Genomic DNA, 17735 nt, shown 5'->3' on the forward strand with positions numbered 1-17735 from the left:
CTGTCATTTGGTGACAGCTGGTGGCACAACCGATACCAGCACTGAGGAGTGTGATTTACCTGTTGTATCAACAGTTTGTTGATACGGATCTTGTTAGACATTGTGACTTTTTAGGAGTTCATAACTGTCCAGATATATGTATGTAAGACATTATGGTGAGGCTGAACATTCCTATTGTTAAGCCAAAAATAGAATACAAATCTATTTGTATAATCTATCTGTGACAGCAAACCCTGAGACGGGGTTTAGTTTGTGGGAAAGGCTAGAAGACCTAATTTCTTGACACCCCTGGTCTATCAAAATGATTAGCCTACTATAATGGGAATGTAGAGCTATTTAGCACTTATTTTAACACAACAACATCGCTTACAGTACATTTAAGACAACACAACAAGTAACAGGCAGACCAGTGTAATTAGTTTTGGTTAATCCACCTTTTTATTACAAATGTTAAAGATTAACTCTATATAATGCACATTCACAATGAGTATTCACATATTTACACACTAAAATTAAACTATTTACACCAACACAACATATTGTTGTCTGGTGTATATACAACCCATTAGAGGAAGTGCAGGTCAAGTGCTTGCAAATGAAAACAACAACAGTCATGTGGCAAAAGCATGACTAATAAACTTCACATAAGCTAGAATACATCAGCGTTCCAAGCGCTACACTTTCCATCATGTACCAAAAGAAGGTGTCGCAAATGTTCCCTTGTTTTAAGAAGTTTGGTTTTACCTCAAACATTCCCTCAACTGAAAGCCACAAAGGAAAATTAGATAATACATTAAAATCCTCACTTGTTTTCGGTCACACAGGTAACATTACTTTAGCTCTGTTCCTACACATAGTCCACAAAATCATAGTGAAGTAAACAAGGTCATCATGCTCAGCTGATACACTTAGATTTGTCTGCATTGTTCAATTGGAGGCAGTTCATAAGCATTATTCCATGACGTACATGTGGGGAAGTCACACCTTAGTCGCCACCAAGGACAAGGCCTGTGTCTTTTGGAAGGACAGCAGGATGGCAGGGCTGACATGCAAAGCCTTCTTCAGGTGGACCAGGCCCAGGCACTGGGAGCGAAAGCGCGGGTCAAAGAAGGCATACAGGAAGGGGTTGAGGCAGCTGTTGACGTAGGCCAGACAGGTGGCGTAGGGGTGAGCCAGGAGGAGGAAACGTAGGAAGGCACATGAGTCAGGAGCCAGGTTCAGGTAGGAGAGAGCGTCAGCACTCTTCAGCACATGGAAGGGAGTCCAACAGGCAGCGAACACCACCACCAGTGTGGTGATGGTCTTCAACAGTCTCCGCTTGCGCCGGTCTTCCTTGCGCAGGCCGTGGAAGTGGCGGGTGACGGTGCATCCGATGAACCAGTAGCACACCATCATGGCCAGGAAAGGTAGAAGAAACCCCAGGACTGAGGAGCAGAGGCTGAGACCGGCCACCAACAGGCTCTCTTGGTGCTTATCTGTCACCACCAGGCTGAAGTCCATGACGCAGGAGGTCCGGCTGCTTGTCTCGTCATGTTTGGTGGTGCGGAAGATCAGAGTGGGGGTAGCCAGTAGAGCAGACAGAAGCCACATTACTGTCAGGGAAGCCCTCATGTGGCCCCGGGTACGAAGCTGTGAGCTGGACATGGAGGAGAGCAGGGTTGTTATAGTTAACTCAAATTCATGAAATATCAAAAACTGAAATAAAAAACAAATTTTATCTTAAAAAAAAGATAACTAACTGAAATGGTATTGTTTGTTTAGAAAACGAACTAAAACCAAGCACATTTTCTCTATGATTAATCTTTCTCAATATTTCAGTGCAAACAGCTGATCTATAAGCTCATGTATCACATCGCGACACGTTGTGAACTTATAGAGTGGCTATTCTCAATGTATTTTCTCAATTCTTCAATGTAACAAAACCAAAGCCTTTAAAATTAAAACATAATTAAAACACACTTAAAAGTAATCAAACCCAGTTAAAAAGTAATCTGACCTACTTAAAAGTCAAAACAAAATGAAAATAAAACAAAACTAATGAAGATGTGAAAACTCTAATCACCTTGAGGAGGAGTGTACGATGGCCAGGTAGCGGTCGTAGCTCATACAGGTGAGGCAGTAAACGCTGGCGTACATGTTTAGATGGACCATGTAGCTGCTGATCTTGCACAGAGCCACTCCAAAGGGCCAGTGGTAGCCCATGGCAGTGTACACTGCCCACAGAGGCAGAGTGAGCACAAAGGTCAGGTCAGCTACAGCCAGGTTGCTGATGTAGACGTCAGCAGTGCGCCGTTTGCCCTGTGCTCTCCATACGGTGAAGATCACCACTCCGTTTCCAGACAGGCCCAGGATGAAGATGAGCATGTAGAGCACTGGGATGACAGAGTATGAAGGTCCCCACTCTGAATAGTCACACATGCTGGACGTCTGGTTCTCCTCATAGTAATCATAAACACTTTCATTTTGCATCTCCATCTCCATTTGTTCCTCTCTGGTGATCCGTTCTTGTATTTGAAATCTGGTAGGAGGTATTTAGTCAGTGTAGGTTCAAATGAACTAAAGTTAGCAACAGCGTCCGCAGTGTGTAGAAGAAAACAAAATATTTCTGATGGAAGTAAATCCCAGGAGAAGTTTTCAGCACTCTGAAGTGTGTTTGTTGCATATATATGAAGTGGTCTGGTCTTTATATACCCTTGATGCACTGCATGCCCTACTAGGATAGGACATGTTCTAGTCCCTCCTCCTAGGACATGTCCTAGCCCCTCCCTCCTAGGACATGTCCAACCCACTCATAGGACATGCCATACCACCCCTTCCCCTTCTCCTCCTGTCTGTAGTGAAGAACACTTCCATTCACTGCTCTCTGTTCATTTCATAATGTTCATTAATTCACATAAAGTGAACTTCTCCAGGCCCTTGTTATAAATCAAAATGCCATCACTGAAGGGAACATACGGTGCACAAATACGCAATAATCAGGCTATCAATTCATTTAAATTCAAATTCAATTCAAAGGAGCCTTATTGGCATTAGAAAACATACGTTTATATTGCCGGCAAGAGTCAAAAACATAATAAAACAAACTGTGTAAAGTATAAACAGTTTTACAGCATTGTGTTAACACAGCTATGTCACATTTCAACTTGGAAAAACTGCCTGTTAGAAATGATCATGCTGTATGTACATGTTGGTGAGGGTAGCTTGGTATAAAGCTTTTTGATTTAAAGCTTTTTAAACTAATAGCAGTGCTCTTTCAGGGTTTTCCCGTCTTTTTTTGGGACAAAAAGCAGCAGTTTGCCAAAACTATTTAAAAAGTATACAAAAAAGCAGACACTTTTCAAATGTTTTTAAAGGTAGTAGCTCCATTGATATGTACAGTAGGTCTATGTCTGCGTTCACAATCTTGCTGCTGTTGTATTTTGTCATCATTTTGGGTGTTTGTAATCTGTGGGAAGTATGTGTCTCTGATGTCTTGGTATAGTGGGCAGGTGGTTAGAAAGTGTAGCTCTGTTTCCACCACATGTTGTGTGCAGTGGGTCCATAGTCTGTCTTCCCTTGGGAGACAGGTCTTTCTGTTCTCTATTGCAAGGCTGTAGTCAAGCCTTTCCTTAGTTTTAGGTCAGTCACAGTGCTACTGTGTGTATTCTCTATTTAGGGCCAAATAACATTCCATTTTACTATGACTTTTGGTTGACTCTTTCCAGTAAATCAGGTAGCTTTCTTTTTTGTTTTATTATAATCTGGTTTTGCCCAGTGGGTTTTCTGTCTGGTAGCGGTGATTGTGTTTGTGTTTCTATCACAAATGATGTTGCATCATTGACAATTACGATTTCAAGCGAGATTAAGCAGTTTCCATATTAATTACTAGATTATTTTAAGAGTACATATTGATTAAACATTGTACAGCAACCTATGAACCATTATGTCTGGACATGTCATGTGTTGTTTTACCCATGAGGCGTTTTACAATGGTTTTGTCAATGCAGGGTCGTTCTTACACTGCTCCAGTGTACTCCAAGTTGAATAGACTGCAGCATTTGCATTTGAATGGTTGTTGTTACATGGCTGAAACATGTGCGGTTAACTAATTATAAATCCCTTGAGCCCTAATGGACTGCTGTGCATTGGAGACATACAATTATGTCAACATTTTTAAATCTAATGCAGCTATAATGAATACATTACTTTACAGGGAGCAAAAGAGTTAAGCTTTTGAAAGTATATTGAAAATGTAAAATTTCAGGGAAGTACAATTGAAAATGTAACATTTCAGGGGACAGTTAATACATGGGAAATATAACAGTGACACAGAGAGATACATACAATTCATTTAGACACTTCAGCTCAGAAATAACCAGACCGTTAATGAACCATTTACCATTTATTAACATATTAACCATAACCATATATGCAATGATATTGCATTCAAGTTTGGCGGTGTGACTCTGCTCATGTGATATTAAAAGATTTCCTGTGCAAAATGACACAGATCTTCAATCACAACCCCCTGAGCAGAGCGTAAACAGTTATAACAACACACAACAGTTATAACACAACAGTTATAAATATAACACAATTTTTACCTGATACAACAGTTATTACACAACAGTTATAACATAACACAACATTAGACCCTTAATGTACAACCATCACCATGATACAACGCCATCTACAGAACTATCCCACCAACAACCAGATGCCAGGGAGGAGGCCGGGGAGGTGGAGGAATTTTGACACTGACAGCTGTACAACGGCACTGACAGCTAAGCACATAGAATGAACAGAGAACAGAGGCTGCTTAAATGAACCGCCTGAGATGCACTGTGGGTATGAGGGCGTGAGTGAGTTAGCTTGTAGCGAATGAGAATGACAAGAGTTTGAACGTAAGCCTTAAAGGAGTACAACTGTATAAGCTTGTTAGCGAATGGGGGGGGGGGGGGGTCCGGGGAGTGTGAATGAAGTATATAAACATCTGCCTTCCGTGTCTACATGAACTAACGTTACACTGAATTTCATTTAGACACTTCAGCTCAGAAATAACCAGACCGTTAATGAACCATTTACCATGTATTAACATTAACCATATATGCAATGATATTGCATTCAAGTTTGGCGGTGTGACTCTGCTCATGTGATATTAAAAGATTTCCTGTGCAAAATGACACAGCTCTTCAATCACAACCCCCCAACACGCGCTCACTTGCAGTGAGCAAATACAGAGCCACACCTTAAACTATATGAGAATGTTTATCAGTTAAAGCATCAAGCGTGACACAATTTCATTTAAATCCTTAAATAAATGAAATAACCTACCATCTAACCACCATTAAGCATACGTGAGACCCAACATGACCAATGCTTAGTTATTTACCAATCTAGTAGCCTACCACATTTAGGTATACGTGAGACCAAACACGACCAATGCTTAGTGGTTTGCCATGCCCACACCTATCATCCTAATACCACTGAAGCATGCATGAAACCAACGTGACCAAGCTACTATACAATTATACCATCATAATACCACAAATTAGCCAACGTGAGACCATAACACGACCGATGCTATAATGTTTACCCAACCCCCGACCTGCGCTCTGGCAGGAGCAATTACTTAGACAAAATATCAATTATGCAACTCCTGAATTTATTCCATAATTGATCATACATTTACACTCATAGCTTTTTGAGCTGCAATAATTTCATCAGTATTTAAACGAATATAGCGTTCATAAGCAGCAGATGACCAGCGACCCATGGCTTTCAATGTGGATGATGGAACCAAAGATGCTGCTGAGGTTGCTGCCCCGATCCGAAAAGAGTGAGGAGTGTACAACTTGGGGCAAATTCCACATCGCTGGCACACTGTACGCAGCCTGGCAGCGAACCACGGCCTTGACATAGCTCTCCCGACATCCGTGACGAACAACGGTTCATCTCCCCCAGGATTTACCCGCCATTGAAGGTAGCGAGACATGGACAAAAAGCAGTATCAGTTTTTACAATGAATATTGATGTCCCGTTAGAATGCTTGATAGATTTAGAATGCTTTAAATTGATGGAAAACATGTGAGGTTGAAGAGAGAAATCAGAAATTGACAAGTCATGCAAGGGGTTAAAGCTCTCGGTGCACGTAGTGTATTCCCCACATCTAAGAAACCCATAAAATGCCAAAAGAAAAACTGCTTCCAAGAGAGAATCAACGAAAGGACCAAAACACCCTGCTCTTAATTGAGACACTAATTTATGCACCAGTGGGAGAATAAGTGGGAGACGTTTATCATTGCCTTGGGGGTGTGCTTTCTTTAATCCGTTGAAAAGGAGCTTAATTGATGGATCCCCGAGCAGACTACCCATGGATGGGTTCAGGCATCTTAAATGGAACTGCACGCCGGCGACCAATGCTTTAATAGAAGAGGGCTGAAGTCTTTTTGATTCTGCACAATGAACTATAAATGCGCAAATCATGGGAATATTAACCGGAAAAATGGATACTGAAAAAGCTGCACAGAAAGAACTGAAAAAAGACCATGCAGCATCATAAGCTTTTAATGTGTTCCTGGAAAGGCCCAGTCTCATGTAATGAGAAGCCGAATCCATGTATGACTGTAAACTTTCATCTAGTCTAGCGTTATTTGGTCTAACGCTGGGCAAACCAGACTGGATGGAGCTGCATCTGGGCATAGATCCCTGAACTCCTGAAATTTGAAACGGGACAAGGCATCAGCAATTTTATTATCTAGTCCCGGAATGTGGGACGCGCAAATTGAGAAATTCCCCAACACACTTGTCCAAGTCAGTCTCCTTACGAATACTATTGATAATGGGAATTGCGGATCGGCCCTTGTTAATAATGTGAACGGTTACTTCGTTATCACAGAACACAACAATCTATTTTCTTGCCCACTGATTTCCCCATAGCATGGCTGCGACCACCACCGGGTAAAGCTCAAACAATGCTGTAGATAACTCGTTTTTTGGCAGCGCAAGTAATTCTTTAGGCCATGGACCGGCAAACCACTCGTTATTAAAATACCCTCCAAACCCGATAGAAGGGGCTGCGTCTGTGTAAAAACCCAAATTGACGGACGATTTCAAACCGTCGTGATAGAAAAAAGAGATGCCATTCCACTGGTTGCACAAGGTTGACCAAAACCGCAGATCCGATCTACAACCATCATCTAAATACACTTGTTCATTTCGATTTTTCACAGACTTAGAGAGGTCGAGAAGTCTTGCTATGAACGATCTCCCCTGGGGAATTATCCGCATAGCGAAATTTAGATGCCCTAATAAGGACAACAATTCCCTCTTGGAAATGGACACTGCGTCGTTGAAATGATGCATCACCCCTCTGATGCGCTCTAATTTTTCGAGAGGCAGCGACGCTTGCATTAGCTCTGTGTCTAAATTGATCCCCAAAAACTCTAGTTTTTTCACAGGATCCACCGTTTTCTCCACAGAGAGGGGAACTCCTAACTTTGCAAAAACCTCTTTAACTGTTTTGATGCTGTAGTCTGGCTTACTGTTAGGAAAATCTACCACTAGAAAGTCGTCTAACAAATGGACAAGGAATGGCAGCCTGTAGGTGTTAAGCAATATCCAACATAGCGCTTCTGAAAGCTTGTTAAATATGTTTGGGCTACTACGACAACCAAAAGTGAGTCGGACAGCAAAATACATTTTCTCTCGCCATTTAACCCCAAACAGGGGCCACTGCGAGGGATGGAGTGGCATTGTTTTGAAAGCGTCTACTATGTCAGCTTTTCCAAGCCAAGCTCCTTTCCCTGCCAGTTTAATTAAACTGATTGCGTGATCCACAGTGGCATAACATAAGGAAAACGGGCGAGGGGAATTAAATTATTATATCCTCGCTTTCGTCATGAGGGCTCGACAAGTCAACGATCAAGCGTTTTTTTCCCGAATACTTCCTCGTAGCAACCCCGATCGGATTAATCCGATAGTTAGGAAAAGGAGCGTCATCAAAAGGTCCGATCATATAGCCTTTCTCGACCTCCCTAGCCAACAACTTGTCTACCACCTCCGGTTCTTTTTTAGCAGATAAAAGATTTCCACAAACAAAAATCTTGGAGGGGAGACTACACAAACCATTAAAGAACCCATGAATTAACCCTGACAACAAATAAAACACAAAACATCGATCTGGATGCTTAGCCAGAGCTTTTTTCATCTCTGGAATGTTCACCGGAGTGGAAGGTTTATTCACTTTTTCTTGAATGTGCGCCGGGGACAGATGAACTTTGGGTGGCTGTCTCCACAAAAACTGCAAACATGCAAAAATTTACAGTTGTTAAACCGGCATACACTTTCATTGAATTTGTAACACACATTCTGGGATTTTGTAAACTCTTTCTTCACCTTGATATATCTGCATCTGGCTCAATCTTGGCAGCGGGGCCAGGCTCTGAGACTGCTCTTGGGCAGAGCCCGCTCTGGTGGGTAAAAGAACCACACACCGAACAAGAAAGGGCGCAATGCCCTGTGAAGTGCCTACTTATTAAGGCCAGGTCAACCAGTGACCAATCCAGGCGCTGATTATACTTCTGAATAAAGTTGGCAGCTTTGGCAGAAAATTATTTATGGTACTGATAGAATAAAGTCCCCCCATAGGACAAAGTCAGGTCTGCTACAATGGCCAAGTAGGTGTCTAGCTCAGCTCTCCGGTCAGGGTACGTTTCGCAGATGACGTCTCTGAAAACCCCGAAAGCTACAGTAAACTCTGTTAAAGTCATGTCCTTGGTCAGTCTCGGATCACTATCTTTAAGACAAACGGATATGTCCCCACAGTTAATTATTCGCTTCTCTCCGAGGCCTGACTCGGCAGAGCTTAGCAAGATCTTAATCAAGTTAACATCGTTACCTGCCAGAATTTGGCTTCTTAGATGCGGGGAAATAGCTGCTGCCGGAGAGAAGAATGGAACTCCTGTACCCGTAGCTGGAACTGCAGATCCCAGAGTCCTCTGGGGCACGACCGGAGGGATCACCCGGCCAGGGGAGATGACGTCATCCACCTGCGCACGTCGCCCGGTGACTGGATCTGGAACGGGAGCTGCAGGCACTCCACTCTCCAGCGTTTGGATCCTGGAATCCATCATACTCAGCGAAACCTGGATTTTATTTAGGGCAGCAAGCACAGGATCAGTGACAGTTGGATTAACCGCAGGGTTTTGAATCTTGGCCCTTTTTGGAGCAGATTGAGCGCTAGGTTCGATGTTTTTAGCCTTGGCTCTAGCTTTCCTTGGGGGGGCGGGGTTCGCAGCTGCGCTGCTCGGAGCAGCGTTGGCCTGAGCCGTGCTCGTGCTGCTGCCCTCTTGCTGCTGGCAAAGGAACTGGAACAAGGCATCATGCGATATACCCGCTGGAGGTTGGATACCTAACCTGAAGAGCTCTTCCAGGATTTTTCCCACTGGCCAATCCATGATGACTGGGAATTCGATTCCTCTTCTAGCCAACCGATTACTGGAGCGGCGAACGGACTGGGTGTTCTCTACCGCTCCTTCTTGGCTACGATGTTGGCTGCTCGGAGGCAAGGTTTCTGGACGGGCTTCCATCTGGGTCTCCTCAATGAAGGCATCCTCCTCACCCTCCTCTGAATACGAATCATCCTCCTGTTCTCCCATTTGGAACATGATCCGCACCGAAAGAAGGGTGAGTAGAGCAAAAATCCACGCCTTAAATCGCATCTGCTGGCAGAAGTTACCGTTTTACGGGTGATCGCTATTGTTGATCCAATTTTGACACTGACAGCTGTACAACCGGCACTGACAGCTAAGCACGTAGAATGAACAGAGAAAAGAGGCTGCTTAAATGAACCGCCTGAGATGCACTGTGGGTATGAGGGCGTGAGTGAGTTAGCTTGTAGCGAATGAGAATGACAAGAGTTTGAACTTAAGCCTTAAAGGAGTACAACTGTATTTAAGCTTGTTAGCGAATGGGGGGGGGGGGGTCCGGGGAGTGTGAATGAAGTATATAAACATCTGCCTTCCGTGTCTACATGAACTAATGTCCATTGGCATTTAAGGGACACAGACAGGTAAGGTGTCCAACGTTTCGACCTGGAAAGGTCTTCTTCTTTCCAGGTGGAAAGTTGGTATCAATAAATGATCCTGCATCGTAGCTATGAGTGTGCAGCCCTTTCTTCACTTATAGACTTATTTACCAAGGTCAGCAGCACCTCATAAATACTGGCGTGCGCCCTTTTCCTGTTTGTTTATCATATTGATGATCAACATAATGGAGAGGGATGGCAAGACAGTGGATCTGAGAATTTCAATTCACAAAATGTGAAGAATATTCACACACACGCACATTCATACAGATGCACACACACACACACACACACACACACACACACACACACACACACACACACACACACACACACACACACACATACACACACACACACACACACACACACACACACACACACACACACACACACACACACACACACACACACACACACACAGACATATACTCATACACAGCCATGCTGTAAAAAGGACTGATTTAATTTGTGTGATGTTTCTGTGGTAAAACTAGACAGTGCTCTAGCAAGAGGACATGTTATTGTTATGATCAAATCATTCTTATACTGCCCATGGCATAATACACAGGGTGCTTATTAACTGTAATTAAGCCATTATTAAACAATCAGGATTCTGTCTCTGAATCCTGATTGAGTCTGTCTGTCTGTCTGTCTGTCTGTCTGTCTGTCTGTCTGTCTGTCTGTCTGTCTGTCTGTCTGTCTGTCTGTCTGTCTGTCTGTCTGTCTGTCTGTCTGTCTGTCTGTCTGTCTGTCTGTCTGTCTGCCTGTCTGTCTGTCTGTCTGTCTGTCTGTCTGTCTGTCTGTCTCTCTCTCTCTCTCTCTCTCTCTCTCTCTCTCTCTCTCTCTCTCTCTCTCTCTCTCTCTCTCTCTCTCTGTCTCTGTCTCTCTCTCTCTCAGGTTGATGGATGGACGGACATACATGTGTATATATATATATATATATATATATATATATATATATATATATATGACGGACAGACGGACGGACAGATGAATAGATGGATAGATAGAAAGAAAGATAGATAGATAGATAGATAGATAGATAGATACACGGATAGATACAGTAGATACCAATCCCGTCCTACTAATTTCCATCCAAGACCTCGCTTTACCCTCTCTAACTCACTATTCATCTGATTGATCAAGAGAACCAATTCCCGCTTGTTCAAGTATTATATTAACCAACGTCATCAGGCCTGTTTGTTGGCTGAAGCTTAAGGAATTTATAATTACACTGATGATAAGACAGTGCTTTCTTGTGGCTGTCATTTGGTGACAGCTGGTGGCACAACCGATACCAGCACTGAGGAGTGTGATTTACCTGTTGTATCAACAGTTTGTTGATACGGATCTTGTTAGACATTGTGACTTTTTAGGAGTTCATAACTGTCCAGATATATGTATGTAAGACATTATGGTCAGGCTGAACATTCCTATTGTTAAGCCAAAAATAGAATACAAATCTATTTGTATAATCTATCTGTGACAGCAAACCCTGAGACGGGGTTTAGTTTGTGGGAAAGGCTAGAAGACCTAATTTCTTGACACCCCTGGTCTATCAAAATGATTAGCCTACTATAATGGGAATGTAGAGCTATTTAGCACTTATTTTAACACAACAACATCGCTTACAGTACATTTAAGACAACACAACAAGTAACAGGCAGACCAGTGTAATTAGTTTTGGTTAATCCACCTTTTTATTACAAATGTTAAAGATTAACTCTATATAATGCACATTCACAATGAGTATTCACATATTTACACACTAAAATTAAACTATTTACACCAACACAACATATTGTTGTCTGGTGTATATACAACCCATTAGAGGAAGTGCAGGTCAAGTGCTTGCAAATGAAAACAACAACAGTCATGTGGCAAAAGCATGACTAATAAACTTCACATAAGCTAGAATACATCAGAGTTCCAAGCGCTACACTTTCCATCATGTACCAAAAGAAGGTGTCGCAAATGTTCCCTTGTTTTAAGAAGTTTGGTTTTACCTCAAACATTCCCTCAACTGAAAGCCACAAAGGAAAATTAGATAATACATTAAAATCCTCACTTGTTTTCGGTCACACAGGTAACATTACTTTAGCTCTGTTCCTACACATAGTCCACAAAATCATAGTGAAGTAAACAAGGTCATCATGCTCAGCTGATACACTTAGATTTGTCTGCATTGTTCAATTGGAGGCAGTTCATAAGCATTATTCCATGACGTACATGTGGGGAAGTCACACCTTAGTCGCCACCAAGGACAAGGCCTGTGTCTTTTGGAAGGACAGCAGGATGGCAGGGCTGACATGCAAAGCCTTCTTCAGGTGGACCAGGCCCAGGCACTGGGAGCGAAAGCGCGGGTCAAAGAAGGCATACAGGAAGGGGTTGAGGCAGCTGTTGACGTAAGCCAGACAGGTGGCGTAGGGGTGAGCCAGGAGGAGGAAACGTAGGAAGGCACATGAGTCAGGAGCCAGGTTCAGGTAGGAGAGAGCGTCAGCACTCTTCAGCACATGGAAGGGAGTCCAACAGGCAGCGAACACCACCACCAGTGTGGTGATGGTCTTCAACAGTCTCCGCTTGCGCCGGTCTTCCTTGCGCAGGCCGTGGAAGTGGCGGGTGACGGTGCATCCGATGAACCAGTAGCACACCATCATGGCCAGGAAAGGTAGAAGAAACCCCAGGACTGAGGAGCAGAGGCTGAGACCGGCCACCAACAGGCTCTCTTGGTGCTTATCTGTCACCACCAGGCTGAAGTCCATGACGCAGGAGGTCCGGCTGCTTGTCTCGTCATGTTTGGTGGTGCGGAAGATCAGAGTGGGGGTAGCCAGTAGAGCAGACAGAAGCCACATTACTGTCAGGGAAGCCCTCATGTGGCCCCGGGTACGAAGCTGTGAGCTGGACATGGAGGAGAGCAGGGTTGTTATAGTTAACTCAAATTCATGAAATATCAAAAACTGAAATAAAAAACAAATTTTATCTTAAAAAAAAGATAACTAACTGAAATGGTATTGTTTGTTTAGAAAACGAACTAAAACCAAGCACATTTTCTCTATGATTAATCTTTCTCAATATTTCAGTGCAAACAGCTGATCTATAAGCTCATGTATCACATCGCGACACGTTGTGAACTTATAGAGTGGCTATTCTCAATGTATTTTCTCTATTCTTCAATGTAACAAAACCAAAGCCTTTAAAATTAAAACATAATTAAAACACACTTAAAAGTAATCAAACCCAGTTAAAAAGTAATCTGACCTACTTAAAAGTCAAAACAAAATGAAAATAAAACAAAACTAATGAAGATGTGAAAACTCTAATCACCTTGAGGAGGAGTGTACGATGGCCAGGTAGCGGTCGTAGCTCATACAGGTGAGGCAGTAAACGCTGGCGTACATGTTTAGATGGACCATGTAGCTGCTGATCTTGCACAGAGCCACTCCAAAGGGCCAGTGGTAGCCCATGGCAGTGTACACTGCCCACAGAGGCAGAGTGAGCACAAAGGTCAGGTCAGCTACAGCCAGGTTGCTGATGTAGACGTCAGCAGTGCGCCGTTTGCCCTGTGCTCTCCATACGGTGAAGATCACCACTCCGTTTCCAGACAGGCCCAGGATGAAGATGAGCATGTAGAGCACTGGGATGACAGAGTATGAAGGTCCCCACTCTGAATAGTCACACATGCTGGACGTCTGGTTCTCCTCATAGTCATAGTAATCATAAACACTTTCATTTTGCATCTCCATTTGTTCCTCTCTGGTGATACGTTCTTGTATTTGAAAGCTGGTAGGAAGTTTTGGTCTTTGTAGGTTCAAATGAACTAAAGTTACGTCCGCAGTGTGTAGAAGAAAACAAAATATTTCTGATGGATATAATCCCAGGAGAAGTTGTCAGCACTCTGAAGTGTGTTTGTTACATCTGAAGTGGTCTGGTCTTTATATACCCTTGATGCACTGCAGAACCTACTAGGATAGGACATGTTCTAGCCCCTCCCTCCTAGGACATGTCCTAGCCCCTCCCTCCTAGGACATGTCCAACCCACTCCTAGGACATGTCCTAGCCCCTCCCTCCTAGGACATGTCCAACCCACTCCTAGGACATGCCATATCCTCCCCCTCCCCTTCTCCTCCTGTCTGGAGTGAAGAACACTTCCATTCACTGCTCTCTGTTCATTTCATAATGTTCATTAATTCACATAAAGTAAACTTCTCCAAAAATCTAAATGCCATCACTAAGGGGGACATATGGTACACAAATACACAATAATCAGGCTATCAATTCATTTCAATTCAAAATTCAAAGTAGCCTCATGGGCATTAGAAAACATACGTTTATATTGCCACGGCAAGTGTCAAAAACATAATAAAACAAACTGTGTAAAGTATTTACAGTTGGAGGGAGTACACCACGTGTAAACAGAGCTATGTGACATTTCAACTTCTGCCTGTTAGAAATGATCATACTGTATGTCCATGTTGGTGAGGGTAGCTTTGTGGTATAAAGCTGTTTGATATAAAGCTTTTTGAAACAAATAGCAGTAATCTTTCAGGGTTTTCCAGTCTCTTTTTGGGACAAAAAGCAGCACTTTGCCAAAACTATTTAAAAAGTATACAAAAAAGCAGACGCTTTTCAAATGTTTTTAAAGGTTGTAGCTCCATTGATATGTACAGTAGGTCTATGTCTGCGTTCACAAATCTTGCTGCTGTGTTCACACATTGTTGTATTTCAGTAGGTATGGGAGTTTTGTTGTTGTTGTCATTGGTCATGTTTTCAAACTAATATTGGGTGTTTGTAATCTGTGGGAAGTATGTGTCTCTGATGTCTTGGTATAGTGGGCAGGTGGTTAGAAAGTGTAGCTCTGTTTCCACCACATTTTGTGTGCAGTGGGTGCATAGTCTGTCTTCCCTGGGTAGACAGGTCTTTCTGTTCTCTATTGCAAGGCTGTGTTCACTGAGTCTGTAGTCCAAGCCTTTCCTTAGTTTTTGGGTCAGTCACAATGCTTCTGTGTATTCTCTATTTAGGGCCAAATAGCATTCAATTTGGCTATGACTTTTGGTTGACTCTTTCCAGTAAGTCAGGTAGCTTTCTTTTTAGTTTTCTTATAATCTGGTTTTGTCCAGTGGGGTTTCTGTCTGGTAGCGGTGCTTGTGTTTGTGTTTCCATCACAAATGATGTCGCAGTATTGACAAAACAAGATTTCAAGCGAGATTAAGCAGATTCCATGGTTTGAATTAATTACTAGATTATTTTAAGAGTACATATTACATAGTACAGATTAAACATTTGTACAACAACCTATGAACCATATGTCTGGACATGTCACGTGTTGTTTTACCCATGAGGCGTTTTACAATGGTTTTGTCATGGCTGAAACATGTATAGTTAACTAAATATAAATCCCTTGAGCCCTAATGGACTGCTGTGCATTGGAGACATACAATTATGGCAACATTTTTAATCTAACATTGCAGCTTTAATGAATACATTACTTTACAGGGAGCAAAACAGTTTTTGAAAGTATAATTGAAAATGTAAAATTTCAGGGAAGTATAATTGAAAATGTAAAATATCAGGGGACAGTTGAATATATGGGAAATATAACAGTGACAGACAGATACATACAAAAATGTCCATTGGCATTTAAGGGACACAGACAGGTAAGGTGTCCGACGTTTCGACCTGGAAAGGCCTTCTTCTTTCCAGGTGGAAAGTTGGTATCAATAAATGATCCTGCATCGTAGCTATGAGTGTGCAGCCTTTTCTTCACTTATAGACTTATTTACCAAGGTCAGCAGCACCTCACAAATACTGGCGTGCGCCCTTCTCCTGATTGTTTATCATATTGATGATCAACATAATGGAGAGGGATGGCAAGACAGTGGATCTGAGAATTTCAATTCACAAAATGTGAAGAATATTCAAACACACGCACATTCACATGCACACACACACACACACACACACACACACACACACACACACACACACACACAGACACAGACACACACACACAGACACACACACACACACACACACACACACACACACACACACACACACACACACACACACTGCCATGCTGTAAAAAAGGACTGATTTAATTTGTGACAGTCCTTTAGACAATGCTCTAATACCAAGAGGACATGTTATTGTTATGATTAAATCATTCTTATACTGTACTGCCCATCGCATAATACACTGGGTGCTTATTAACTGTAATTAAGCCATTATAAAACAATCAGGACACTCTCTCTCTCTCTCTCTCTCTCTCTCTCTCTCTCTCTCTCTCTCTCTCTCTCTCTCTCTCTCTCTCTCTCTCTCTCTCTCTCTCTCTCTCAGGTCGATGGATGGACGGACACACACACATGTGTTTGTATATATATATATATGTCACAGGGAGATCGATGAACCAGGGAGATTGAAGACAGAGCGCTCGTTTTTAGGCACGGGGCTTCGGGGCGAGGCGGGGCTTTGATGCGACGAGGACCTGTCTTTTGTTGTTCCCCCCACGTAGCAACCAGGAAGCTACGCTAGGGGAACGCTGAACACGCGTTCACACGCACACGGGATAATAGTTATTGTCCATGACGGAGGCGCGCCGACTCAGCAGAGCTTGAGGCCGAGGAGGCGCGAGTGCCCGCGCTGACCGGCCGATGCTCTGCTGAGTCGAATCAGCGCCGTCCGAGTTGTGAACCGATAGGGACAGAATAGTTATTTTCATGGATCACTGTGTGTGTGTGTGTGTGTGTGTGTGTGTGTGTGTGTGTGTGTGCGTGCGTGCGTGCGTGCGTGCGTGCGTGCGTGCGTGCGTGCGTGCGTGCGTGCGTGCGTGTGTGCCTGTGTGTGTGTCAGGGAGAAACTAAAACAAAAGCCAGAACACAATAAAAGTATCTTAACAGTCATGCTTTCAATAAACCAAATTGAAAGCATGAGCGCGTGCGCGTGTGCGCGAGTGCGTGTCAGGGAGAAACTATAACAAAAGCCAGAACACAATAAAAGTATCTTAACAGTCATGCTTTCAATAAACCAAATTGAAGAAAAAATCCCGGCTTGCGCGTGCGTGCGCGCGCGCGTGTGTGTGTGTGTGTGGACTGTGTGTGTGTGTGTGTGCACTTTTGTTGACAGAAGCTTGTGGAATTAATAATTACACTGATGATAAGACAGTGCTTTCTTGTGGCTGTCATTCTATATTTTTTTGACTGACAGCTGGTGGCACAACCGATACCAGCACTGAGGAATGTGATTTACCTGTTGTATCAACAGTTTGTTGATACGGATCTTGTGAGACATTGTGACTTTTTAGGAGTTCATAACTGTTCAGATACAGGAGAGACTGTTTACATGTTTGTAAGACATTATCGTGAGGCTGAACATTCCTATTGTTAAGCCAAAAAGATAATACAAATCAATTTGTATAATCTATATGTGACAGCAAACCCTGAGACTGGGTTTATTTTGTGGGAAAGGCTAGAAGACCTAAGTCCTTGACACCCCTGGTCTATAGAAATGATTAGCCTACTATAATGGGAATGTAGAGCTATTTACCACTTATTTTAACACAACAACATCGCTTACAGTACATTTAAGACAAAACAACAAGTAACTGACAGACCAGTGTAATTATTTTTGGTTAATCCACCTTTTTATTACAAATTATAAAGATGAACTC

General features: G+C 42.8%; 2 protein-coding genes across 2 annotated transcripts; both read right to left on the reverse strand.

The window, feature by feature from the left end:
* Positions 1 to 978: 978 nt before the first annotated feature.
* Positions 979 to 2418, reverse strand: LOC308086663 (apelin receptor B-like; the record flags this gene model as incomplete). The annotated part of the gene is made up of 2 exons (XM_080430294.1): positions 979 to 1636; positions 2063 to 2418. The coding sequence occupies 2 exons, from the start codon at positions 2416 to 2418 to the stop codon at positions 979 to 981; spliced, it is 1014 nt and encodes a 337-aa protein (XP_080286420.1).
* Positions 2419 to 12309: 9891 nt separating this feature from the next.
* LOC308086516 (apelin receptor B-like) lies at positions 12310 to 13812 on the reverse strand (the record flags this gene model as incomplete). The annotated part of the gene is made up of 2 exons (XM_080430073.1): positions 12310 to 12967; positions 13394 to 13812. The coding sequence occupies 2 exons, from the start codon at positions 13810 to 13812 to the stop codon at positions 12310 to 12312; spliced, it is 1077 nt and encodes a 358-aa protein (XP_080286199.1).
* Positions 13813 to 17735: the final 3923 nt, after the last annotated feature.

Source organism: Gymnoscopelus braueri (assembly GCF_963280865.1).
Source record: "Gymnoscopelus braueri genome assembly, chromosome: 6".
In the NCBI taxonomy this organism is placed as follows: Eukaryota; Metazoa; Chordata; class Actinopteri; order Myctophiformes; family Myctophidae; genus Gymnoscopelus; species Gymnoscopelus braueri.